This window comes from Chiloscyllium punctatum, chromosome 6, assembly GCF_047496795.1.
Source record: "Chiloscyllium punctatum isolate Juve2018m chromosome 6, sChiPun1.3, whole genome shotgun sequence".
Lineage (NCBI taxonomy): Eukaryota > Metazoa > Chordata > Chondrichthyes > Orectolobiformes > Hemiscylliidae > Chiloscyllium > Chiloscyllium punctatum.
Window position 1 is genome coordinate 24732491 of NC_092744.1, and position 26350 is coordinate 24758840.

General features: G+C 41.9%; 1 protein-coding gene across 8 annotated transcripts in view; it reads left to right on the forward strand.

The window, feature by feature from the left end:
• LOC140478784 (TRAF2 and NCK-interacting protein kinase-like) overlaps positions 1-26350 on the forward strand; it is a 245463-nt gene that overhangs the window by 215737 nt on the left and 3376 nt on the right. For all 8 annotated transcript variants that reach the window (XM_072572152.1, XM_072572154.1, XM_072572155.1 and 5 more), the window contains 9 exons: positions 5410-5609; positions 7374-7503; positions 11553-11720; positions 16647-16749; positions 18157-18327; positions 19899-20042; positions 20346-20480; positions 25676-25776; positions 25861-26010. In XM_072572152.1, the coding sequence (XP_072428253.1) occupies positions 5410-5609; positions 7374-7503; positions 11553-11720; positions 16647-16749; positions 18157-18327; positions 19899-20042; positions 20346-20480; positions 25676-25776; positions 25861-26010 (1302 nt within the window). The remainder of the gene's footprint in view (positions 1-5409; positions 5610-7373; positions 7504-11552; positions 11721-16646; positions 16750-18156; positions 18328-19898; positions 20043-20345; positions 20481-25675; positions 25777-25860; positions 26011-26350) is intronic.

The window sequence follows — 26350 nt, forward strand, 5'->3', positions numbered from 1 at the left end:
GTGTGAGGCACAGTGGCCTACTCTGACCTAACAAGGCTATGTGTGTTTTAACCTTTGATGCTTCAGGTGCTTTTGTATTGCTGAAACTGTGCATGAATCCCACCCCCACAACTGCCTGCTCTTCATGCAATTGTTCAAAGGCTGAACACAACTTAAAGGTGCTGCTCAGTTGACCAATTGCACTTCAGGCCTCCTCAGTGTTCCAGTGGTTTGGTGTTGTGTGAATAGTTAGTTGTTCTTGTAATGTGTTGACATGCTGGATGTGGCTGTGTTTGTGGTGTTTGCTGTGGAAGACTATCTACTCACCTTTGCTGTGTTTTTGTATCAAGCTTTGCAAAGTGACTTGAGTTTGAAACTCTTTGGGACAATGCTGAAGGTTTTCGCTGAATTTGAAGTGAATCAGATCAACAAAATAAAATCGAATTTCAATTCCTGCATGTTAGTCTGGGACTCCTGGAACAATACATTTATTTAGCAACTTTAAAGTAGCAAAACACTCTTAATGGTTTTCACAAGAACATTATCAAATATAATATGATGGCAAACCACTTAAGGGATTGGTAAAATCTTGGTTAAAAAGCTCATTGTTAGAGAAAATCTTAAGGAGGATCGAGGTAGTGAGATGAAGAGGTTTAACGGAGAATGAATAAAGAGAAATAGTGGATATTAATAGTAAGTGATAATGGCAGAGAGATAATCCACAAAGAGCAACCCCATGTAAACTGAAAACACAATGAGGGAGGAGGCTGCTAGGGGAGGAAAGGGTGATCATTATGGAGTACTGGATTAGTGGTGCTGGAAGAGCACAGCAGTTCAGGCAGCATCCAACGAGCAGCGAAATCGACGTTTCGGGCAAAAGCCCTTCATGCCCGAAACGTCAATTTCGCTGCTCGTTGGATGCTGCCTGAACTGCTGTGCTCTTCCAGCACCACTAATCCAGTATTTGGTTTTCAGCATCTGCAGTCATTGTTTTTACCTTGATCATTATGGAGTGCAGATTTTGTGGATTATTGTTTTGTAACTCAATGTCAAGCCTTGAAGGTTGTAATATGTCTTAGTGGAAAACAAGGTGCTGTTCTTCCAGCTTACATTGAGCTTCACAGGAGCACTGTAGCAACCCTGGGACAGAAATGTTAGCAAGAACATTATTGCACTATTAAAAACAGGAGTAAAGCCTAGTGCCACAATGAGCTCTGAAAACATCAGCTAGGGGAGAGGTCAGCAGTAACTACCTGTGAATGGGGGTTTTGCCAATGATGTCAATTTGAGTAGTATGCACAATGGGTTTTTGATCCCATTCTAAATGAAAGGTTGTGTAACTCATTAGTAATACAGACAAAATTTGTAATTTTTAAAAATATATATTTCTGCAGCAGCTTTCAAACTATCCCAATATACCTCACAGCCAATGGGAGTACCTCTTAAAACATTGTCAACGTTTGTAACGTGGCAGCTAACTTGTGCACAGCAGGATACGACAAAGAACAATGTGAAAGTGACAAAATCATCTCTTTTAGTAATGTTCGTCAAGGTGTTAATCTTCAGTAGCATATGAGGAAGTATGTCTTCATTACACAAACTGTATGTGACCCAAGAGAGCAAAGAAAGCTTTGACTATTATGGTAATGAAAAGATTGCTCCTCAATACTGATTGAAGAAATGGCAATCTGTATTATACCCCCATTGCTGAACTTGTCTCAAGAGTTCTTATAATTAGCCTATACCTTTTTCGGATGGGTTCTAACCACTGATGTGGTTAGATTAGTGGAAATTAATCAGAGTAGGCAGGAATGTTATTGACAACAATTTGAGTATAGTTTCTCTTTTTTGAATTAGAATGAAACATTGATAATTCAAGCATTGCATGTGGGTGTCACTGCCTGGGTCAGCGCTGATTACTCATCTCTAGTTGCCCTTGAGAAGGAGGCGATGAGCTACCTTCTTGTACCACTGCAGTGCACTGCTGTAGATAGATCCAAAATATCATTAGTGAAGAAATTCAAGGATTTTGACCAAACTACACTGAAAGAACGACAATATATTTCCAAGTGAAGATGGTGAATGGCTTGGAAGGGAACACACTAGCAGTGATATTTATATGTGTCTACTGCCCTTGTCCATCAAGGTGAAAGTGGTCATGGATTTGGAAGGTACTGTCTAAGGAACCTTGATGAATTTCTGCAGTGCATCTTGTACATGGTACACATTGTTGCTATTGGACATCAGTAGTGGAGAGAGTGGATATGGTGCTAATCAAGCAGGTTGCTTTGTGATGTATCATTATCAAGCTTTTGAGTGCTGTTGGAGCTGTGCTGATGCGTATTCCATCACATTCCTGATTTGTGCCTTCTGATGGTGGACAGGCTTTGTAGAGTCAGGAGGTGAGTTACTCGATGCACATTTCTTGGCCTCCAGTCTCAACTTTGAATTTACTTAGTGACCCAGCCTCTATAACACAGAGCAGCAAAGAATTTCACTGATACACTACCCTCTGGGAGAAATTCCTTCTCATCTCTGTTTTAAATGGACCTTGCTCTCATACATTATTCTAAAATTATGTTCTTTGCTCCTCGACGCTCCCAGAAAGAGAAACAGCCTCTCTGCATCTACCCTGTCCAGCCCCCTAAGAATGTTGCATATTTTAATAAGGTCACCTTCTTCCAAATTCCAGTGAGCACAAGCCTATCCTGTTAAGACAATCCCTCCATATCTGGGATCAGCTCAATGAACCTCTTCTGAGCTGCTACAATGCCAACGTATATGTATTTAGATATGGGAACCAAAATTGTTCATGGTATTCCAGGTGTTGCCTGACTAGTGTCTTGTTTAGTTTCAGCAAGACCTCCCTGGGCTTTTGCCCGAAACGTCGATTTCGCTGCTCGTTGGATGCTGCCTGAACTGCTGTGCTCTTCCAGCACCACTAATCCAGTACTCCCTATTTCTGTGCTCCATTCCTTTTGAAATAAAAGCCAATTCTCCATTAAATCTCCTATAACCTTGAAAATTAACATTAGCTTTCTGTGATTCATGGATGAGGACTCCCAATTCCTTCTGTACTACAGCTTTCTGCAGTCTTTCTCCAATTAACTAATATTTAGCTCCTCTATTCTTTCTTCCACACTGCATAATCTCAAATTTTCTCATGTTATACTCTATCTGCCAAGTTATTTTGACCACTTGTTTCACCTATCTATATCCCTCTACAGCCTCTTTGATTCATCCTCGGCAATTACCTTCCCATCTATCTTTGTGTTATCATTAAACTTTACTGTAGTACATTCACTTTCCTAATCCATGTTAGTAACATTGTTGTAAATAATTATCACCACAGCACTGATCCCTGAGCCACTGCAGTAGTTACAAGTTGGTATTTTGAAAATGCCCCACCCTCTGTCTTTTATTAGTTAACCAATCCATTCCTGCTAATATTTTACTTCCTAAGACTCTTATCATGCAGCCTAATATGTGGTAACTTACCAAATACTTTCTGAATATCCAAAACATAATAGATTTGCTGGTCCCTTTTATCTATTCTGCTTGTTATCTCGTCAAAGAATTCAACTAAATTTGTCAGACATGATTTTTCCCTTCATGAAATAATGCCGACTCTACTTGACCATATTGTATATTTCTAAAAGCTCTAATGTTGTATCCTTTATAGATTGTAACATTTTCCCAATGAGAAATGTTAAGCTAATCGACCGACAGTTACACATTTTTGTTATCCTTTCCTTTCCGATGACTTCACCTTCATAACCTTCTGTGGCAATAAATTCCACAGATTAACCACTCTTTGGCTGAAGAAATTCTTTCTCATCTCAGTTCTAAAGGGTTGGCCCTTCATTCTGAGGCTGTGCCTTCAGGTCCTAGTCCCTCCTATCAGTGGAAACATCTTCTCCATGTCCACTGTACCCAGGCCTCTCAGTATTGCCTTTCAAAAATTCACATAGCCCTGAATGTTTCATTCCCAATTTTGATCTTTTCGTAACCATGTCAACATAATGGCTATAAAATCACATCCATAAACCTGTACTTCTGCCACTAATTCATTAATTTTGTTTTGAATACTATGTACATTTAAGTGAAGAGCCATTACTTTTGCCTTTTTACAATGTTTTCCCCCTTTGAACCCATGCACTCCTGTTTTTCTATGCTTGCATACTGTTCCATACTGAGTATAATTATTCAAATAGTTGCCCTGTAATGCAGCCATATTCTGTTGCTTTGTAAGCCTGTTGGTCCCCTCCATAAAGATGCAGGATGCCCTATGTAATCAAGTAGCTTGGTCCTCACATATGTTCTCATTGGGTCCTTGGATAAGACAATGGATGTCAGCCCCTGAAGAGTCACATCCTGCTGGTGGTCAACAACTTTGTCAAATCTCCTCAATGTCCCATGGAGTCAACCTTAGCAAAGGAAAAGAGGAAATGTTTGCTGGGTATTAGGTGCAGAGGTTTGTGCCATGTTGGTACTTGGTACACCTTCTACTTTATATCAAAAGGTTGTAGCTCTGAATGGATTGTGGTTATTTACACTGGTGGCAGATTGTACTTATGTTATGGGACCATATTTCCAAGAATTTTGGGAAAAAGAGCAAACAAATAGCACAGTCCTAATATCTTTCAAGCCATTCAGAAGCAACTTTCCTATCTTTGGTTGTGATTGTTATCTCTAGTGTGGACTTCTTTGAATTAAGAGGGCACTGAGTTCCATCACTATCAAAAGAAAGGAACGGAAGGGAAAATGTACCTTGCGAGTAACTGGTTACCTAAAAAAGGTTATTTGCATGGGGCCCTCTTTTAACCTCATTGAAGTTGCAGGACCTGGAACTTTACACAGATTTCAAACATAAAAGCTCTGTGTTGCCCTCATGTCCTCGGTCTCTTCTGTCATCTGCCTTCCAACTCTTGTGTGGGTGATTGGCTGGCCCAAATAACCATCGTGATCATTAACATCCCTTCCTTCCCTAAGATAATGGTGATTGACTTCTGTCATCTTTCATAACCCCATGCTATTGTATCTTCCCATACACATGCTGTTCAAGATTGAAATAACAGAACACCATTGATGCCTCCGTGGAAATATTTCCAAAACAAAACTAACTAAAATATTAGTTAGTCTTGGAAATTGGACAAACTGTTGAGAAAATCTGAAGGAAAACTCGCTGCTTTCTGACAACTTTGACACAGAACATTTCTTTCGTCCTAATGACCTATTCAAATTCACTCCCTGATGTCTTGCTTTGAGCCTTTTCTGAAGAAAAGCCTTTGATTGCCAAAACCTCTCCATCTTTGAATGCCAAAGCTTTGCTTTGTCGCGTTTTGTTTCTTGTGAATACTGATTGAAATTTTAATTTCCCAGCTTTTGATAAGTTTATTGAATCAATATTTTTGTTACTTATTTTCTTAGGACTTGACAGCTTTGGCCAAAGAATTGCGGGAGCTTCGTAATGAAGAGTCATCGCGACCTCCAATTAAAGTCACTGACTATTCGTCGTCTAGTGAAGAATTGGAAAGCAGTGAGGATGAAGAAGAGGAGGAGGAGGAAGAAGATGCAGAAAATGAGGCACAGGATGGGACAGTCCCAGTCAGTGATATTCCAAGGATAATGTAAGGGAAGTCTTAAATACCAGTTACCCCACACAGAGCATACCATCATTCAGTTAAGTAAATAAGCATGGAATGAGAAACTAATTTCAGCATTGATAACGATGAAATTATGTTTTGACCTTAAAAAAAAGTAGCTGGTTTAACAATGTCACTTAGAGAAAGGAATTTGTGATCCTTTCCCAGTCTGGGCCTATATGTAAGTGTAAGCTCCAAGCAATGGGATTGACTCTTCATTAAAATGGCCTTGCAAGTCACTCACTTGTCAAAAAGGCAAGTCAACACCATCTCCACATGAACAATTAGAGATAGGAACTTGATTAGCAATGGCCAAAACTGAAGGATTATTACAAAAATTGTTTGGAAGTGCAGCACAATTAATTCTGAGGACTTGGAGCAGTGAGGAAGACCTAACAAAAAGGTAATAATTGGGTAAAATGGAACATGTGATCACTGTTGAAGTGATTGCATGTATGAGATCAAGAATCGAACCTTGGATAGGAGCATCAAATATCTATGGCCTGAAAGGAGACCATTTGGCCCATTTTCTCTGTGCTGCTAAAGAACTATCCTTTCCAGTCCCATTTCTAGCTCTTGTCCTAGGGGTCAGCAGGTTAGAGCAGCTTGAGTACATGTCCAGAACTTCTTTAATTTTGCAATATTATGTTTCTATCTCCACCACCTTTTCAGACAGTGCCCCTCTGGGTGGAAGAAATTCTCCCCAACCTGTCCCAACCCACTGCAAATTACTTTAAAATGTTTTACCTTGGTATTGATGTCTGTACTCAGAAATGAATCCTTTGTAGCCATTCTATCTGGACCCCTCTGAATTTTATACAGCTCAATAAATATCCCCTCAGCCGCTTGTATTGCAAAGAAACATCCAAACTTTCCTCATCATTAAAATTTACAATTTCTGTCAACATCCCCATATATCTCCTCAGATTGTCTCCAGCATGATTACATTCTTCCTATAATTTGATTTAGAATGTTATCACAGTTCTCACAGTCCCCATTCAGTGAATCTGCCCACCATCTACCAGTGTTTCAACATTTTAACAGCACGTTATGTTTGTGAGCATGGCTTTTGTTTGTTAACATTTTGGTTACTGGTTTATGAGCAAAGCCCATGATTGCATAAACTGTATTAAAGCTTCAAATTACAAAGAGTCAGCTGTGACTCAGTGGGGATTGTGGATTGCAGTTTCACTGCAGAGACCTGAGCATTAAATCTACTCATAGTGCAGGACCAGGTTTTCAGAAGTGCAAATTTTAAGCAAGACCCAACCTATCCCTTCAGATAGATATAAAAGATCCCATGGCACTATTTGAAAGAAGAATCTTGAAATTCCTCCATGGTTCTCGTTAGCATTTATCTCCCAAGCATATCACAAAAATCTTTAACATTGCTGTTTATAGGATCTTGCTGTGTACACATTGATTATTATGGTTTCAACATTACAACAAGACAATACCTCAGGAGTAACACAGCTGCTACAGACTGCTTGGAAATGTTATGAAAAGTGCTATTGAAATTCCAGGTTTTTTTGTCTTTTATTTTTATTCTTTTTCTCTCCTGTCTGCATTTTACTTTCCATTTCTTCCTCCTTTTTTTCTCTCCCTTCCTGTGTTTCTCTGTCTCCTTTCCTCTCTTCTTTCCTTTCTCACTCCCTTTGTTCTTTGTCACTGGTGGAAGTTAGGGTCCACAGCTCTGGGATATTTTGCAAATAAACTGCCCACTCTTGAGTCTGGGTCCTTACCTTGCAGGCCATCCTCTGCACCAGCTAGCAGCGAGCAGTACAATGAGAGCTACGGCCTGGTGGGCATGCAAGAGGGAGCTCTGCCATCTGACCTTTACAACAGTGCTTCAGGAGATGGGACCCTGATTATCCGGGAGGTAGGTGTTGGGGTTGCGCGAAAAGATAGCTAAACCAAATGACTTTGTAATTACAGCTCTGGAAGGAACGAACCCAACTTTCATTTATTCATCTGCATAATTTCAAAAGAAGTTAAATTGAGCAAGGCAATGTGGTCAGTAGTGAAGATCACCTGCACGTTATGGAGTCAGAGAGAGGGGTTTGAGGACCAATGAGAAGGGGATGAATAGAAAGGCATTGAATTTAAGAAAGAAACAGGTGGAGTAAATAAAATATAAATATTGAAGGAGATGGAAAGAAAGATCAAAGGCAAGAACTGCTGCTGCTCATTGCAATATCCTAAATACATCCATTCTCAATGGCAGTTGGGGTGGAACTATCATTGTCTTATCCAGGGAATATCCTTTTGATAGAAGGCTGTAACCTTTTTTTTTGCAATGGGCAAAAGGTGATCTTACACGCTGGATGTGGTGGAGTAGATGTGGAGTTCCCAATATGGCTCCATACATTCACTGCAATGATTCTACCAACTATTATAGGGCTTCTTCATGGCAAGAGCTTCTCTGATGTTATTTTAGTCTTGAAATGTAATGACGTAAGTTGCAACCTGTCACTGGCTCAGGCAAGTGGTGTGCCAACCAAGGAATCAGAGTACACAATGCAGGAAGAAGATATTTGTGCCTGTGTCGGCTTTGTTAAGGAGTTGTCAAGTTAATCCCACCCCTCTTTCCTTCACTATAGCCTGCAAACCTTTCCCTGTGAGTATTTGTCCAATGCACTTTTGAAAATTCCGTTAGTTTTTGTTTCAGTCTAGCCCTGTTTAGCAGCACGTTCCAGATCACAACTTGCGGAGTTATCTAAAAACCAATTCTCCTCACCTGCCTTCTCGTTTGTTTGATACATGGATTATAATCTGTACCTTCTGGTTACTGATCTAACTGGCACTGGGTAGTTTCTCTCCATTTATTCTGTCAAACCCTTTGTGATTCTGAACTGCTCAGTCAAGTCCAAAGATTGTTGATGGAAGTAAGCTCCTTTCCTGTCAAGTGTTGAAGGTGAAAGACTAAGTATGTGCCTCTCCAATCCATTGCTGGTTCCATCCCACAGCACTGGGCTCTCTCAAATTGCCCAAGTTGTGCCTTGTTGGCTGATAGTAAAAAGGTGAGGTATGATGTAGAAACATAGCTTCTAAATTTAACTTCAACTAAACGCATGATGTAAAACTCTCAAACGATCTTCATCTTCAAGGATTATCACACCCATAGACAAGCCTGGCCTTGATACTTGGCACTAAAGCTGTCAGGTAACATGACCACTGCTAGGCAAGATAACTTTAATCGATCTTTCCTTTGTTTCTGTTCCTCCTGTTTTCCCTTCTTCCCTGCAATGAATTCAAATAAACTTTATCAAAGGTCTTGTCTTGACCAATTTTGTATGTTGACTCGGCTGGAATTTGACTTTCAGTTTCAAGAAGTGGGAAGATTTTTAATTATCCATTCTTGGGATGCAGAGTGGTAGTACGGCTGGAATTTACATCTGCATCCTTAATTGCCCTGGAAGGAGGGGTGATGAGCTGCCTCCTTAAACTGCTGCTGTTAGGAAGGGAGTTCAAGGATTTTGACACTGAAGGAACTGCAAATCTGGATGGTGCATGACTTGGAGGTGAATGTGGAGGTTTTGGTGCAGGTGTGAGGGAGCCGGTCAGCAAGTAGGCTTGAGGGCCAACCCACATCCCAGGTTGTATCTGCACCCCGAGGATAGGTTTCCCTTTCTCGGTGGCCTGGCTGCTGAGTAGATTAAAGAAGTTGCAGAGGGGACAGCTCCATCACAGACGCTCTGTTGCCCTTTCTTCCCTGGGAATGCATCCTGCTGCTTCTTCCATGTTAGAAGGTCTCCTTGATGTCCAGAGCTCACCCATCATCCTGAATTGGACAGTAAGCCCAGACTCTCATTGGTCAGTTCATGGAAAATTGCTGCCATGTTACTGTTCACCAACTAATGCAGCTTTGTGACCTCTGTATCACTTTGATCCTTCCATTCTGAATCAAAGAGCAAAATCCGGCACTTGGACCTTTCTCTTCCCCTAATGTTTGATTGTCCCTGTACCTTGAACTTGGCTCAATCCTGTCAGAAGCTGCCATTTTATCATCATTCAACCTTTTATGGACAAGATCAGGCCATTGACACTGCACCACAATATAAGGGCAAGAACGATGGAATTAAACACTCAAACTTCAAGCCAATATCCTTTCCTATGCAGTCATATAAACACCTGGGAGAAACAAAAAAAAAACAATGATAACTCTGTGACCAAAGATGGAAAAATGTTGCAGAGGTTTGTCCTCGGACCACTGCCTCTCCCCAATTCCCTCTCCTCACCTCCTCAAGTGATCAAACCCTGCTCAGGCAATCAAGAAGATGCCGTGTTCTCTATGAAGACAACTTGCCTTTTTAATGGTGTGATCTCTGCCCAGGTCAGGAGCTGGTCTGGACCCCTCCTGGAGAGAGTTATCACCCAACATACCAACTACATTCCTGAGGCATCACTACCTTCAGAGAAAAGAAACTCTGCCCAAAATATTGACCATTCAAACTTTTGGTTATTTTAAACTCCTGTCCCCAGTTCTTGTCCAATAGCTAAATGTTAGTGATGCTATCATGCCATTGAATTATTTACTTTTTGACATCTGTCATGTCACTTCAGAGTCAACACTTCTTTGAGGAAGTAGACCAAAGTTCTCGCCTATCCAGTTGGCTTTGGAGTTACACCACCTGATCCATTTAGTTCTGTCTCAAATCATAGAATCCCTATAATGTGGCCCAACAAGTCCATACCGATTCTCCAAAGAGTATCCCACCCAGACCCATTCCCTTACATTTCCCCTGACTAATGCACCTAACCCACGCACCTCTGAACACTATGGGCAATTTCTCATGGCCAGTTCACCTAACCTGCACATCTTTGGACAGTAGGAGGAAACCGGAGCACCCAGAGGAAACCCTCACAGACACGGGGAGAAGGTGCAAAGTCCACACAGTTGCCCAAGGCTGAAATTGAACCTAGGTCCCTGGCGCTGTGAGGCAGCAGTGCTAACCATTGACTCACTGTGCTAATCTAAATCAAAGCTATGCACTAAATTTTGATCTCTCTTGTCTGGGGACTAACAATTCTCCAGGCATTGGAAGATAAATCTTTCAGAAAACTCAGGAGAAAAATTACAGGGACAATTAATTTTTTTTTTGTCTTAGTGCTATGAATGTTTGACTGACAGCTGAGAACAAGCCAATTGGCTAATGGAACATCATGAAAGGAAGCATGTTGCATGACCATTGGTGGGAGCATGAAACCTCCAGGAGTTGAAGGGCCCATTGTAGCTCAATTGCCTTTGAGTCAGAAAAGTTTTGGTTCAAACTCCACTCCTTAGCCCTAAACTCCAGGCTGATTCTCCTAGCGCAGTATTGAGGGAGTGCTGTACTGTCATAGGTACTCTCTTTCACATGTGATGTTAAACCAGGATGCTGTCTGCCATCTCAGGTGGACCCAAACAATTCCACAATCATTATTTCAAAGAAGAGCAGAGGAAGTTGACCCCCAGTATCCAGACCATTCTATATCCCACAACCAATATCACAAAACCAAAAGGATTACCTCCTCAAAATCAGATTTCTGTTTGTGGGAGCTTGCTTTGTAAAAGTGGCTGCTGCATTTCCTATATTATAATGGTTGCCACATTTGCAATAGAAAAATCATTGGCTGTAAAGCTCTCTTAGATGTCCTGTGTCTGTGAAAGCCACTTATGGAAGTGCAGTCTTTCTCTCTCTCATCTGGTGAAGTTGGCAGCCCTGGTATTGTCCCAGCCTGTTACATGTTTTCCTCACCTCCATCTTCCCTTGCTTTGCTAGATTGGGGATGGTGCTGTGGTAGGGAGGGGATGGTGCCCTTTATGAGGCTGGCTGATGTGGGTGTCAGTAGCTAGCAGTTTGTGCTTCACCTGTCTGTGTCTGTCTATCCATCTGTCCTGTCTATCTATCCATCTATCTATCTATCTGTCTCTCTGTGTCTCTGCAGAATTCTGGTGACAAAAAGTGGACTGGCCATGTTGACAGTAACGGCTTTGCCAGCCACACCAATCTGCCCGATCTGGTGCAGCAAAGCCAGTCTCCTGCCACTACACCAACCGAGGCAATTGGGCGAACCACATCTCAACTCGCTCAGGAAAAGGACTCAGCAGCTGGGGTAGGTGGTGGTGGTGGTGATGTGGGTGTCGGGTACAATATATTGGGGAGGAATGTATCCTCTCACTCAAGTTGCCACTTCTATACAAAGAACTCAGCTGAAGAGCTTAAACACCCAGCAATGGGATTAATTGGACAGCTGTTTGAAAGAGCTGGCATGGAACACAATGGGCCAAAGGCCCTGTTTCCTGCAACACTCCCTTGCTTCCCTTGGGTGGGTCTGCAATAATTGTTCTGTGACTAGTCCTTGTCTAAACCACTGGGACCTCCACTTGACATTGACTTCTTACCAAAAACGCATGTTTTTTCTTTTAAGTTGCCACCCCATCACCTCTCCTGCCTCTAGCTGCTCCCACTCACTGCCAGATAGTTGCCTAGTTTCTAACTTATTGTGGTGCCAGGCTCCCAAAGAGTTGGTAGAAGCTGTTCAGCAGATTCTGACTTTGGGTTTGTATTTTGGAGTCACAGCTTTGAATGTAGTCAGCATTATACCAACTGGTATTTAGTAACATCCTGGCACATTCTTTAGCTCTTACATGACAGATTATGGGAAATCAGTAGCCTAAGGCAGGTAATATCTTTCACCCTTCCTGCAGCTTAAGCACGGTAATCCATTGCTAATTGAGGTTGGATCAAGATTGAGGTACTGCACTTGTTAATAACCTCAACGATTTGGGACCAAAGGAAAGTGTAGAATGTTCAAGATTTTGTTCAAGATTTATGTTGATGTTATTTAACCACCAAACCTTCCCCAGTAACGGAGCTGGTAAGTGGGTGGCATTCAGGACTGAGCCATACAGAATGTTACATTCTCCATGGAGATCAATCCCTTTTACTAAAACAAAAGAATGACCGGTTGCGAGCTGAATGAATGACATAAGGTTTTACTGTAACAAAGGAAGCATCATTGACTAAAGTCTATTTTCACTTTCGTGGCAGTTTTTCTTTAAATTCCGTTAGCTCGGTTAGTCAGATGGCTGGTATGCAATGTACAATGATACATAGGTTCAATTCTCACAACAGCTGAAGCTACCATGAAGAATTTTCCTTCTCAACGTCTTCCCCTCGCCTGAGACATGGTGACACCATCAATCATCTCAGTCTCTAATGAGAGAGCAGCCCTATGGTCCACGGGCACTACTGTGACTTTGCATTGCCTATGCTTTAAACTACTGAAGGAAACCTTTCACTTGTATATTACTACCCATTGCATTTTCTGTTTTGTCAAGCAATTCATAGTTACTGTCAACTTCCAGCATTTTCCTGCATCCCCATTCTACCATACTTTAAGTGACCAACTCTGAGTGCTTCCCTCAGTTTTCATAATTTCTTGAATTCACCAGTAGCGGTAAGGGCTGTTCTGATGATTTTCCCCTCTGACCATACCAGGTCAAATCACCTCGAACCCTTTAATATGTCATTGACTAGAGACCATGCCCCTCTCTGTTCACTGTTTGTCATATTCCTTGCTTATTCAAAAAGCCTGTGATATCAAAAGTACTTTTCTCTGCTCTCTTCCCTGTGGAACATGTGTGCCGACAGGATTGCTAGTTAGCTATTTTTGACACACATTCTCTTTTATCGTAGAAGTAAATGGGCATTTTACAGCACAATTGTCTTTAGTTTGATTTTGGTGCTTTGGGAGACTCAGAGTCTCCCCTTGCAAACTTGGAGACTGCTGCCATTATAGGTGAATGAAATTACCCTTCGCCATCTTGTCGGTATAACAGTCTGAGCCTCACTTTCAATCCTAATTCCTGCCTTTTGTTAAGAAGATTTCAGAGTAGTTCACATGATTGCATCCATTTTATCCTAAACGGTAGGTGCAGTTTGAATATATAACGATTGGTTGTAATAAGAATAGCAAGGATCTAGGGTTCAATACAACACTGAAAATACACAGGGTCTGTGAGTAAGTCTGCCCCCAGACATTCCCAAATCACCTTGATAAATTCACTCATGGAGATGACCAATCTAAGTTGCAAGGCGGAAAATGTTTTGGAGCAACTCCTCCAATGACAGGCTGAGCCTTGCTGTGAATGGAGTAACAGTGAACAGCTAGATAAATAAATGGTAACAGAGATGCTGATGGACCCTTTCACTGGGGTGAGGGGTGTGGAAGTGGGCTTTAGCAGAGGCCAGAATCAAGGGCCACATTTGTCTGAGACAAGACATTCTAGTTTCTCGGGTGAAGTGAGCAAAACGGGGCTACGGGGATGGTAAGGAGTCTTGTTTAAAGTTCCATTTTAAGGTTGTGTAAGTCTTGGAGCTCCATACCTAGGAAAGGTGTCTTGGATCTCACGGTAATTTCGGTAATTTTAAATTTAAATGAATTATTGAGGCTTGAGCAGTAAAAGAGGTAGAAACTGCCTGGCTATAGTATTCAACCTTTGGGAATATGCGTTGGAGGTGCATTCACTGCGACTTCACTAGTCATTGGAAGGTGTATTTAAGGCCATGGGACGTTTCTTGTAAAAGTGTGTGCCATCATTTTGGGGGATAAACCTTTTGTTTTTACTGACTTACATTCATGTCTTGTGCCAACTTAACTATTCTCGTGTCTAAATTAATGCTTCCCTTGTACATGGTGCTCTTGTTTAATGAAGAGTTGATCATTACTGAGCACAGTGACAAATTCTTCTAATTCTGCTCCAGTGTGAGTTCACTTGTCAATCTTAATATAGTAGATATTATTGGTGTGTGTTGGCATCACGTAATAAATGAATTAGAGGGAAATAATATATCTCACCTGAAAACCTACAAAACCACAAAAAATCAAAACCAAGCTCCCAAAACCAAAATCCTGCAACACATCAAAAGATAGTACTTTAGTGAATCTCAAAAGGACATTTTGACCCTAGTTCAATGTCTATTCTATGTTTTGCAATAAAAGAGATATTGCATTGGCAGATCAAAGCTGATTTAAACCTGGGCCCCCACACTGAAAGAAGCTGAAAACCAGCATTGCTCCTCGTAGTGACCTCTACCAAATAACATAGGCAAATGAACAGAGGGTGACCACATCTTGCTCTCTGTTGGAATCTCTTACACATTGTACATGAACAACTAACACTTGAACAAAGTGCAAAGGGAAGGTCACAAAAGGGAGGAACACTTGGAAGAAATCGAGGGAGATGTAGAAATAATTTGTAAACTGCCAACAGCTTTGACACTCAGTCAATTTTGGATGAAAAGCATCTTCAACTCAGTCTGCTCAGGATTTCAGAATGTCTTCACTCTGCTCAACTTTTCTAATTTGAACCAAAGATGCAGTCGTTTTCATGCAATACTGAGGGAGCACCACATTGTCAGTGTGTCAATACTGAAGGAGCACCATATTGTCAGTGGTTGAGGGCTAAGAGAATGCCACATTGTGGAAGATTCAGTACTGAAGGAGTGCTGCGCTGTCGAAGGATCGATATTATGGGAATGCTGCACTGTTGAATCTTTAGTACTGAGACAGTGCTGGGCAAGAGTTGGACTATGGGAGTTTCAGTACACCATGGTTAGAGTAGTATCTATTTATCAACCAACAATTGAAACGACACACACGATCTGGTCATTTAATTTATTGTTTTGGGTGCTTTGCTGTCTGAAAATAATCATGTTTCTGAGGGATGTTATATGGTTTCTATTATCATCTGCAATGCTGGTTTTAAACCTGGACACCACGTTCTAAATCTAACTTAACAAATTTTGTGTGATTCATTCCCCAAAATGTAAGCATCACCAGCAAATTAGCATTTATTGCCCATCCTTAATTGCCTGGAGGGCAGTTAAGAGTCAATCACGTTTTAAATTCCTTCAGGCCACTCAGATCAAGATATTATGGCTGCTGATAATTTTAAAATTTTATTTTCATAGGATGTGGATGCTATTGACTAGACCAGTATTTATCTTCCACTTGTAATTTCTGTTGAGAAGGTAGTGGTGAGCTACCTTCTTCAACTGCATTTGGTGTAGGTAGACCATGGGGGTCTACCTACCTATTAGGGAGGGCGTTCCAGGATTTGACCCAGTGACACCAAAGGAACTGTGATATATTTCCAAGTCAGGATGGTGTAAAGCTTGGAGGAGAACTTGCTTGGTGGTTTCTCCATGTGTCTGCTTCTCTCCATTTGAATGACTGGATGTATTTCAAGCTGTAGTCAGCCAGTCTAATGATTCCAATTTGGCTAGGTCACTGAACAAGTGGTTCACATTGGACTCTAACAAAACTCCTTCATGGAACAGATGGCAGTAGTTAGGCCCTGAAGTTGGCCTTGCTTTCAGATCCCTTCATGGCCTCACTTGCTCCTTATCTCTCTAACCTCTTTCCTTAAACCTTCAATCCTTTAAGAGTTTGGTGCTTTCTCAATTCTGGTGTCTTCTGCAACCCCAAATTTGATCTCTCCAGAACTGGCAAATGCATCTTCAGTTGCCTGTAGCCTAAACTCTGGAAGCTCCTTCCTAAACCTTTCCACCTCTCTACCAATGTTCCTTCAAAATTGTGACAGTTTGTGGTTATGTTGCAATTGAGAATGTGCTGTATGAAGATCAGAGGCTGCTCGTGGGCAATGTTCCCTTTAAGATGAGGGCATACATGACAGCACCTCACTCTTAAATGGACTGTTCCATTGAGTAAAACAGCTGTGCACAGCAAGCAGAAATTAGAGGGCATATTGCTGTGTCTCCTTTTTGCTGTCTATCTCCTTGAAAACTATCCTTAAATCCTAACTTTTTGATCACCTGTCCAAATATCTCCTCATGTTGCTTTAATTGTGATCAGCGCTGTAGTCGATAATGCTCCTGTGAAATATCTAGTGATAATTTACTTAACTAAAGATATGACGTAAAGGTGGGTTTTGTTATTGCTTTAAGCTCCAAGGCATTAGTGCTTCACCAAGATACAATAATTGGAGTGAAACGGTGTATTTCTGTGTTGCAGTATGGCCGGGGCACAGGCACAAAATCATCCTTCACTCCATTTGTGGACCCCAGGGTATTTCAGACATCACCCAGTGGCAGTGAGGAAGAGTCATCAGCAACAGGTAAGTGCCAATTGCAACGGGTAAGGACAGTGTCCACCTCAGGGTCAAACCTTTGCAGAACCATCCATAGATTTGCATTTGCCAGGGCAATGATAAGATGTCAGTCTTGGCTGAGAGATAGCACTCTGAGCTCAGTAAGAATGTCCTGGTCTTAAAGCCATTCCCCAAATCATAGGCCTGTCATCTTATTCTTTACATGGGATTTGGGAGTATCTATCAGGGCTGATGTTTATGGCCCATCCCTAGATATCCTTTTACTGAGTGATGTGCTGGGGTTTCATAAGGAACTTCAGAGGCAACCATATTTACTATGCATTAGGAATCATATGTAGACAACACCAGTTGCCTTTAAGGACACTAGTGAACCAGACAGGTTTTCACAATCAATTGTGCCTTCATTACTGAGTTGTCTTTCTTAATTGGATTTTTTATAATTGCATTGAATCTCACTCAATGCAGAATTGGGATTTGAACTGATATCTGCTAAGCATTGGTTTGAGTCTTTGGATTGGTAGTCCACTTAGAGTTGGATAGCTCATTTGGCTGAATGGCTGGTTTGCAATGCAGATTGATGGTAATGGCTCAGGTCTGATTCCGTACCAGCTAAGGTGACCCACCTTCTTGACCTTGACCCTCACCTGAGGCATGGTGATGCTGAGGTTAAATTCACCACCAAGGATCTGAATTGTTAAAGCAATTGCTTTACAATTCAGTGGCTTTTTAAAAACGTTTTTCTCAGCAGTACCTGGCAGTCGTCTTGACTGACGTTAGTTGAGCTTGATTTGCTGTAATGATCCGCTCTTTGCTGCCTGCTGGAAATGAGCAACGAGAGGAAAGGAGTCGGCAAAGTAACATGTGCAACCCACAAAACAACATGCAGAACATGGCGTTCTTTTGGTGGTGGGGGAGGGAGGTGTAGGGTAAGGGGTCTAGCTGTCCACAAGAGAGAAAATAAATCAGTGTCAGGATTCTGTGGATAGCACTTCCAGCTCCGTTTTTACAATGCTGTGAGATTCATTCTTGAGGACCTGATCCCATGATCCACTGACACCAACAGTGCAATCCAGAGGATGTGCTTCACTGGCAAGCAATCCATCCATTGGAGAAGACCCATCCATCCCCCTCAGCCAAAGGTGAAAAATACCACCACATTATTTCCATGAAGGGCAGCAAAGTTCTCCCCAGTACTCAGCCAAAAGTTAACTGGCAGTTAGCATCAATAAAGGATACAATCTAGTCATTACTGCATTGATCTTTGTGGGATCTTGCTGTGCACAACTTTGCTGCTGCATATCCTACCATGAAACAGAGAATTCGCAGTGGTCAGGGTAGTTCTCTGGTATCATTAGTTATACCTCAGGGTGCCCTTTCCTCCAGTGACTTTAATTGGCTCTTATGTTTTTCCAGCAATGTTCTCCAGTGAGATGCTCCGACAGGAACAGGCAAAGCTGAATGAAGTTCGGAAGATCTCTGTGGTAAATGTCAACCCAACAAACATCCGACCCCATAGTGACACCCCGGAGATTCGGAAATACAAGAAGCGGTTCAACTCTGAAATACTCTGTGCCGCACTCTGGGGTGAGCTGCCTATCATCTCCATTCTTACCCCTGAGAACTCCCTGTTCTCCTCAATGGAATCATTCAAGTGACCATGAGAGGTCTCACATTAATCCCACTCTGCTCTTCACCCACGCTTGTACTTTTATCTGCTGGGGCAGCAGCAGAAGCATCTAGACTGAGATCAGTGCTAGGCTTCAGCCACTGTCCCCTACATACTTGTCACCAGACTGAACTTGCTGAACTCCGTCTCTACTCATGCTCAGGTTATTAGGTAGGTCGGAGTGGCATCTGGAGCCTCAGTGTGCAATATGGTTTATCTGGGTCCACTAAATATTGGACTTATACAGAACACAAAGGACGATGGTTGTGGTTGTAGGGGTCAGTCATTTCAGCTCCAGGGCATCTCAGCAGGAGCTCCTCAGGGTAGTGTCTTAGGTCCAACCTTCTTCAGTTGCTTCATCAATGACCTTCCTTCCATCATAAGGTCAGAAGTGGGGATATTTGCTGACAATTGTGCAATGTTCTGCACTGTTCATAAAACCTTGGGTACTTGCGCACTCCATGTCCAAAGATCTAGACAATATCCAGGATTGCACAGGCAAATGGCAAGTAACATTCACAGCAAATAAGAGTCTTGACAATGACTATCTCCAACAAGCAAAACTGTAGCCATCTACCCTTGACATTTAATGATATTTCTGAATCCCCACTGTCTACATCTTTGGATCTACTAATGACCAAAAACTGAATTTGCCATATAAATCCTGTGATTACATGAATAAGTTCAAAGCGAGGAAGTCCACAGCAAGTGGTCCATTTCCTGATTGCCTAAAGGCTTTCATCATCCACAAGGTACAAGTTACGAGTGTGTTGGTATACTCCCCATTTGCCCAAAGGGTGCAGCTCTAACAACACTCAAGCAGCTTGACACCATCCAAGACAAAGCTCCTTCGACAACACTTTCCAAACCCATGACCACTACAATCTCAAAAGAGCTTAGCATCATATAAATGGGAAAACTACTACCTCAAGTTTATCTCCAATTCACTCATTATCCTAACTTGTAAATATATTCACATTCCTTCAGCGTCATTGGGTAAAAGAAAATTGGTACTACCTTCATAATAGTATTGTTTGTGTAAATGGGCTTTTTTCTTCCATTCATGGGATGTGGATGGCTCTGGCTGGGCTCACATATATTCCTAGGGTGCGAGTGTGTCTGTTTGTCAATGTATGTCCCCCATTCAGTCCTTGTCCATGTTGGGCTGTGATGCTGTCAGACAGCATCTGATTTCAATTGAGCAGGAACTGGTGTGACTGCACTTTGTAAGCTTGACTACGCATTCCCATCAGCAGTTAGATTGAGCTGGTTAAATATTTCCCCAAACCATGGTGATCATCTTGATGGAAGTGGTGTGAACAAATAAAAGCAGAATTTGAGGCAATAGGAAGGATAAGAATCTGCCCCAAGTTGGCCATGTTCTTGGTGAGGACGAAAAGCTTAGACATCAGGAAAGATTGCATCTGATTTATTTCTACCGGACACCAATCTTTTCCTAACAGCTATTCTGGTTTTCTTTGTGTTACAGGAGTGAACCTGTTGGTGGGCACAGAAAATGGTTTAATGTTACTGGACAGAAGTGGCCAGGGGAAGGTTTACAACCTCATCAATAGGAGGCGCTTCCATCAGATGGATGTTCTGGAGGGTCTCAACATTCTTGTGACGATTTCTGGTAAGGGATCACTTGGCATATATGCCTGGTCCATGTCAGCCATTAGTAGACAGCTTAAAAGAAACTTTTGATAATTCAAGTTTAACAAATTAATCCAACTGACTTAAAGTCTTTCTGAGGTTTGGAAAGGTGGAGGCAGAGTAAACTTTATTCATTATTCAAAAGTCATGAAAATGCAACTTACTGAAAAGGACAGCAGCAAAGATCAGCTGAGATTTAACACGTAACAATTGTGCCAGACAAACTGTGACCTGGTGCTGTGAAAAGAAAAGTTCATTTTGATGCATTCTATCCACTGAACAGGTAAGAAGAATAAGTTGAGAGTGTATTACCTGTCTTGGCTGAAGAATAGGATATTGCACAATGATCCTGAGGTGGAGAAGAAACAGGGTTGGACCACAGTTGGTGATTTGGAGGGCTGCGTACATTACAAAGTTGGTATGTAATAAATTTGTTGTGCATTACTTGATCATCATAGACTTTGCAGATGTTAAACAATGTGGGAAAAGGGTCTGCCACCCTACTCACCCACAGCATGGCCACGGAAGGTGGCCTGCAAAACACAGAAATCAAGCCTGCCAACATATACAGAAACTACCCAGAGTGCTCCAGTCTTGACCAAACAGGCTAACGTAAAAACCAGACATGGCCAAGCCCTTTCTAGCCCAGGGAATACACTCCCTAAAATAGCTTTTCATAATCAGCTCCCAGCCCCGATTAGCACTGCAGTCCCAACACATTAAGGGCAGGCTCATTTCCCATTGAAACCGATACCGCATAAACAAACAGGCCTCGAAGACTTCGCTCATAGTAGTAACAGAATGGATGCACCTGAATGCCAGGAGAAGGGACATTTTCACATACTTGCGCAGCCGAGAAATACAATGAAGAATCCTCCAGAAGACATTCTCACCCACTCACAGAGATGGCTGGAATCTCCTGTGTCAATTATAAATGAATTGCTACTGCTGGTCTCTTGATTAATTTCCATTCTGTTTATTCTTGTTTTAATCTGTTTACAACTTTCACCATTGTACTGTAGCTGCTTTACAATTATCACCTTTGTGTTGTACCCCTATAAAAGTATGCCGACACTTTCTGTTCGGGGAAGAGCATTTGGCCACCTGTGCAGAGAATCAGTTCTACCTCAGCCTGGTTAATTTCTCTTCCATGATATCACTTTGTGTAATAAACTGCTTGTCAATTTCACTATGATCCTCCTTTGTGGTCTCTGATCCATTGGGCTCAATTCTCCAACAACTAATCACTTCCCCTTTTCTATACTGGCAGAGAATTGGTCATTGAGTTAGGCAATGTGGAATTGTGACACTATAGGAGGAGACCATTCGGTCCATCATGTCCATGTTGGCCCTCTGCAGGAACGATTTACTTATTGTCGCATCTTTGTCTCTGCTCCATTGACCTGCACTTTTTTCTTTTTCACTTAGAGACCCAACTCCTTCTGGAAGCTTCAGTTGGATCAGCCTCCACCACATTGAGGTGGCATATTCGAGATCTTAACCAGTCACTGCATGACAAAGATTTCCTCTTGTTGCCATTATTTCGTTTTAGTATTACCTAATACCTGTATGCTCTGGTTTGCAATATCTCCACCAATAGGAACAGCTTCTCCCTCTTTACTCTGTCCAGATTCCTTATGATTTTGCAACAAAAACAGAAATTGCTAGAGAAACTCAGCAGCTCTGGTAGCATTTGTGGACAGAAAGCAGAGTTGACATTACAGGTCTGGTCAAGATTAGAGTGGTGCTGGAAAAGCACTGCAGCATCTGAGGAGCAGGAAAATCAGCGTTTCAGGCAAAAGCCCTTTATCAGGAATCAAACCATTCTTCATAACACATTTTGCATATCTCTATCAAATTTCCTCTCAACTTTTTTCTCTTCAAGGCAGCAAGTCCCAACTCCTCCAATTTTTGAACGTAACTGAAGTTCCTCATATCTTGCCCTGTGCTCTCAACCTGTCCTGCAACCTTCAATTATTTAAGCGCAAATACTTTCAGGTCCCTCTGCTCCTACACCCCCTGAAGAATTGACAGCTTTACCTTCTATTTTCTGTCTGTGTCCTTTCCATTGCAATTAATCACATCATGCCTCTCTGCATTAAATTTCATTCGTCATATGTCTATCCATTCCACCAACCTGTCCACATCCTTTTGCAGTTCCAAACTATCCTCCTCATAGTTCACAATCTTTCCAAAATTTCCTATCATCCCCAACTTTTGAAATTGTTCCCTGCAGACCAAGATCTAAGCCACAGGTATCAGGAAAAGCAGAGATTCTAATGACAGTCCTTGTTCCATCATCAGGTAGCTGTGGAGCAGGACCATTAGACCCAGAATTTACAGCAAAAGATTACAGTGTCATGCAACTGAAATGATATATTGAACAAACCTAGATTGCTGTTACATCTCCCATCTTTTAGAATGGGTTGCAGGTTTCCATTCCATAATATTAATCCCAGGTCAAGAACAGAAGTGATTCAAAGGAAGTGATGACCCCCACTTTTTAAGAGAAATTAGGGATAGGCTACAAACATTTATACCCCACAAACAAAAGATAAAACTGAGTTAAAATCTTAACAAGCATCAGCCTTATTTACTAAGTGAGTTAAGCATTTAGTGAGTAAGATACAAAATAGCAACAGGAGTAGACCATTCAGCATGATCATGGCTGACATTCTGCTCTGTGCCCTATACCCTCTTTCGCCGTACACTCTTTGATCTCTTTAGCTCTAAGAACTATATTCAATATTTTGGCCTTGCCTCTTTCTATGGCAGAGAATTTCACAGGCTCATCACTATCTGTGTAAAGAAATTTCTCCTCCTCTCACTTTTGAATGGCTTACCCATATTCTTAGACTGAGACCCCTTCTTCTGCACTCCCCAGTCATTGGGAATATCCTTGCTGCATTTTCCTTGTCTGGTCCTGTTAAAATCTTACAGGCTTTCTTGAGGTCATTCCTCATTCTTCTAAACGAGACTAAATATCTTAACCAATTCAGTCCCTCTTCATACGTCAGTCCTGCCATCCCAGGAGGTAAACCTTCACTGCACTCCCTCCACAGTCAGAACATCCTTCCTCAGATTAGGAGACCATGCTAGCACATAATACTCTAGGTGTGTCTCACCAAGGCCCTGTACAATTGCAGCAAGAAATTTGTGCTTATGTGCTCAAGTCCTCTGGCTATGAAGGCTAACATGTCCTCTGCCTTCTTCACCACTTGCTGTGCCTCTATGTGTAATTTCATGTTTCATTGCACTGCCCCCTTTCCCAATTTATCACCATTCAGATAATAATCCACCTTCCTGATTTTTGCCACCAAAGTGGATAACCTCAGCATGGTGGCTCAGTGGTTAGCACTGCTGCCTCACAGCACCAGGGACGCAGGCTCAATTCCAACTTTGTGCAACTGTCTGCGTGGAGTTTGCACATTCTCCCCGTGTCTGTGTGGGTTTCCTCCGGGTGCTCCGGTTTCCTCCCACAGTCCAAAGATGTGCAGGTTAGGTGAATTGGCCATTCTAACTTGCCCATAGTGTTAGGTGCATTAGTCAGAGGGTAATGGGTCTGGTGGTTTACACTTTGGAGGGTTGGTGTGGACTTGTTGGGCTGAAGGGTCTGTTTCCACACTGTAGGGAATCTAATCTAATCTATACTATATGCATTTACCCACTCACTCAACTTGTCCAAGTTACACTGAAATATCTCGGCATCCTCCACCCAGCTTTATGCTGACTGCAAAATTGGAGGTATAATATTTGGTTCCATCGTCTAAATCATAAACATATATTGTGAATAGCTGGGATCCAAGCACTGATCCCTGCATTTACCCCACTGGTCACAGGGCTGCCACTCAGAAAATAACCTATTCATTCTTGCTCTTTATTCTTGTCAATACACTACAGCTTTAATTTTGCCTGCTAATCTCTTTATATGGGACTTTATTGAAAGCCTTCTGAAAGTCAAAGTAAACCACAAGCACTGGTTCGCCCAGTTCAGATAATAATCCTTGAAAAATTCCAATGGATGTGTCAAGCATGACTTCCCTTTCATAACTCTGTGCTCTCTCCAATTTAATCACTGTTTTCCAAATGGTCTGCTATCGAATCCTTTATAGTGTACTTAATATTTTCCTCGCTATTGATTTCAGGCCAGCTAGCCTATAATTCCCTGTTTTGACTCTACCTCCATTTTTAAACAATGGGTTTACACCAGCTACTGAGCAATCCACTGGAACTATTCATCGTCTATAGAATCTTGAAAGATGACAACCATTGCTTCCATTATTGCTAAAGCCACTTCCTTAAGTACTCTGGGAAATATATTGTCAGCCCATGGGGTTTAATTAGCCTTTAATCCCATCAGTTTGCCCAACACCATTATTGTATTAATTGTGATTTTCTTCAGTTCCTGTCTTTCACTAGACAGTGTATTTCCCAACGTTCTTGGGATGTTGTTTGTATCCTCCTCTGTGAAGACAAAATTATTTGCCTCACCTTTGTTTCAATCTCCCTGTTTCTCACAAAAGTTCTTAAATAGGGTCTGAGCTTACCTAAGTACACATGCCCAATAACATCATTATGGTATAAAGAGCTTTTAGTTATTGTGGGGCCCACAGCAAGTCTTTTTCACATGGAGCTTGTCTTCTTTCCAAACTATAAGTGGGCGGCACAGTGGCACAGTGGTTAGCACTGCTGCCTCACAGCGCCAGAGACATGTGTTCAATTCCCGCCTCAGGCGACTGACTGTGTGTAGTTGCACATTCTCCCCATGTCTGCGTGGGTTTCCTCTGGGTGCTTCGGTTTCCTCCCACAGTCCAAAAATGTGCAGGTTAGGTGAATTGACCATGCTAAGTTGCCCGTAGTGTAGGAGGGGGGGTAAATGTAGGGGAATGGGTCTGGGTGGGTTGCGCTTCGGCGGGTCGGTGTGGACTTGTTGGGCCGAAGGGCCTGTTTCCACACTGTAAGTAATCTAATTCATAAGATTCGATTAGTCCCACATACTCGCTATTTTTACTTTACAAGTAATTTGGAAGTTACTAATCTACTTCTCAAAGTTCCTATTGAATTTGCCTCCATTGCTCTCTCAGGCAGAGTATTATAGAGAGTAATAATGCACTGAGTTTAAAAAGAATTCCTCTCACCTCTGAAATAAGCCAAAACATAAAACTGTGGATGCTGGAAATCTGAAACCAAAACAGATTTCTGGAGAAACTCAGCAGCTCTAGCTGCATTTGTGGAGAGAACAACAGAGTTAATGTTAACGAAATGTTAACTCTGCTTTCTCTCCACAGATGTGGTCAGACCTGCTGAATTCCTTCAACAATTTCTCCTTTTGTCTCCTTACCTCTGCTGTGATCCGTGAATGCTTGGAATGCATTGCCAGCGGTGGTGGTAGAAGAGGAGTCATTCGGGACATTTAAGCGACTGCTGGACATGCACATGGACAGCAGTGAATTGGGAAGTGCACAGACTAGGTTATTTTATTTTAGATTAGGAATAATCCTCGGCAAAACATCATGGGCCGAAGGGCCGGTTCTGTGCTGTAATTTTCTATGATCTATGTTCTATCCCTTTTTGCCAATTCCACCAATTCTTTTGTTTCCTTTCAATTTGCAGTTAAATACGAGAGGATTAGGTTCCTCGTAATCGCTTTGAAGAATGCAGTAGAAATTTATGCCTGGGCACCAAAGCCTTATCACAAATTCATGGCCTTCAAGGTACAACTTTGATAAAACAAACTCATGTTATTGTTTTTCCAAAGCTTTCATCAGCCATTTCAAATAATGAGCTTCTCTCGACAGTCTTTTGCAGATCTTCAACACAAACCATTATTGGTTGACCTGACGGTGGAAGAGGGGCAAAGGTTAAAGGTTATCTATGGGTCTCACACTGGTTTCCACGTGATCGATGTCGATTCAGGGAATGTCTATGACATTTACATACCGTCACATGTAAGTGCAATGTTCCACTGTTCTCACACTCTGATCCATGTTTGAGAAGCCTTCTGTCCCAGTTGTCACAGTCCAAGTAACATGTAACCCTACAACATAGTCTGTGTTGTAATGATTTAGAATGATATCACACTGAAGGATGTCATTTGCCATGATATCTGAGCCAGTTCTTTGAAATAACTATTCAGTTATTCTCACTCTTTCCTCCCCATTGTCCTCTAGATTGTTGCATTTGAAATATTTATCCAATCCTTTGTGAAAGTTACCATTGCCTCTGCTCCGACCACCCTTCTGTTATAACTCCAGCTGATGTTATTACTGGACAAATCAGATCCAGATT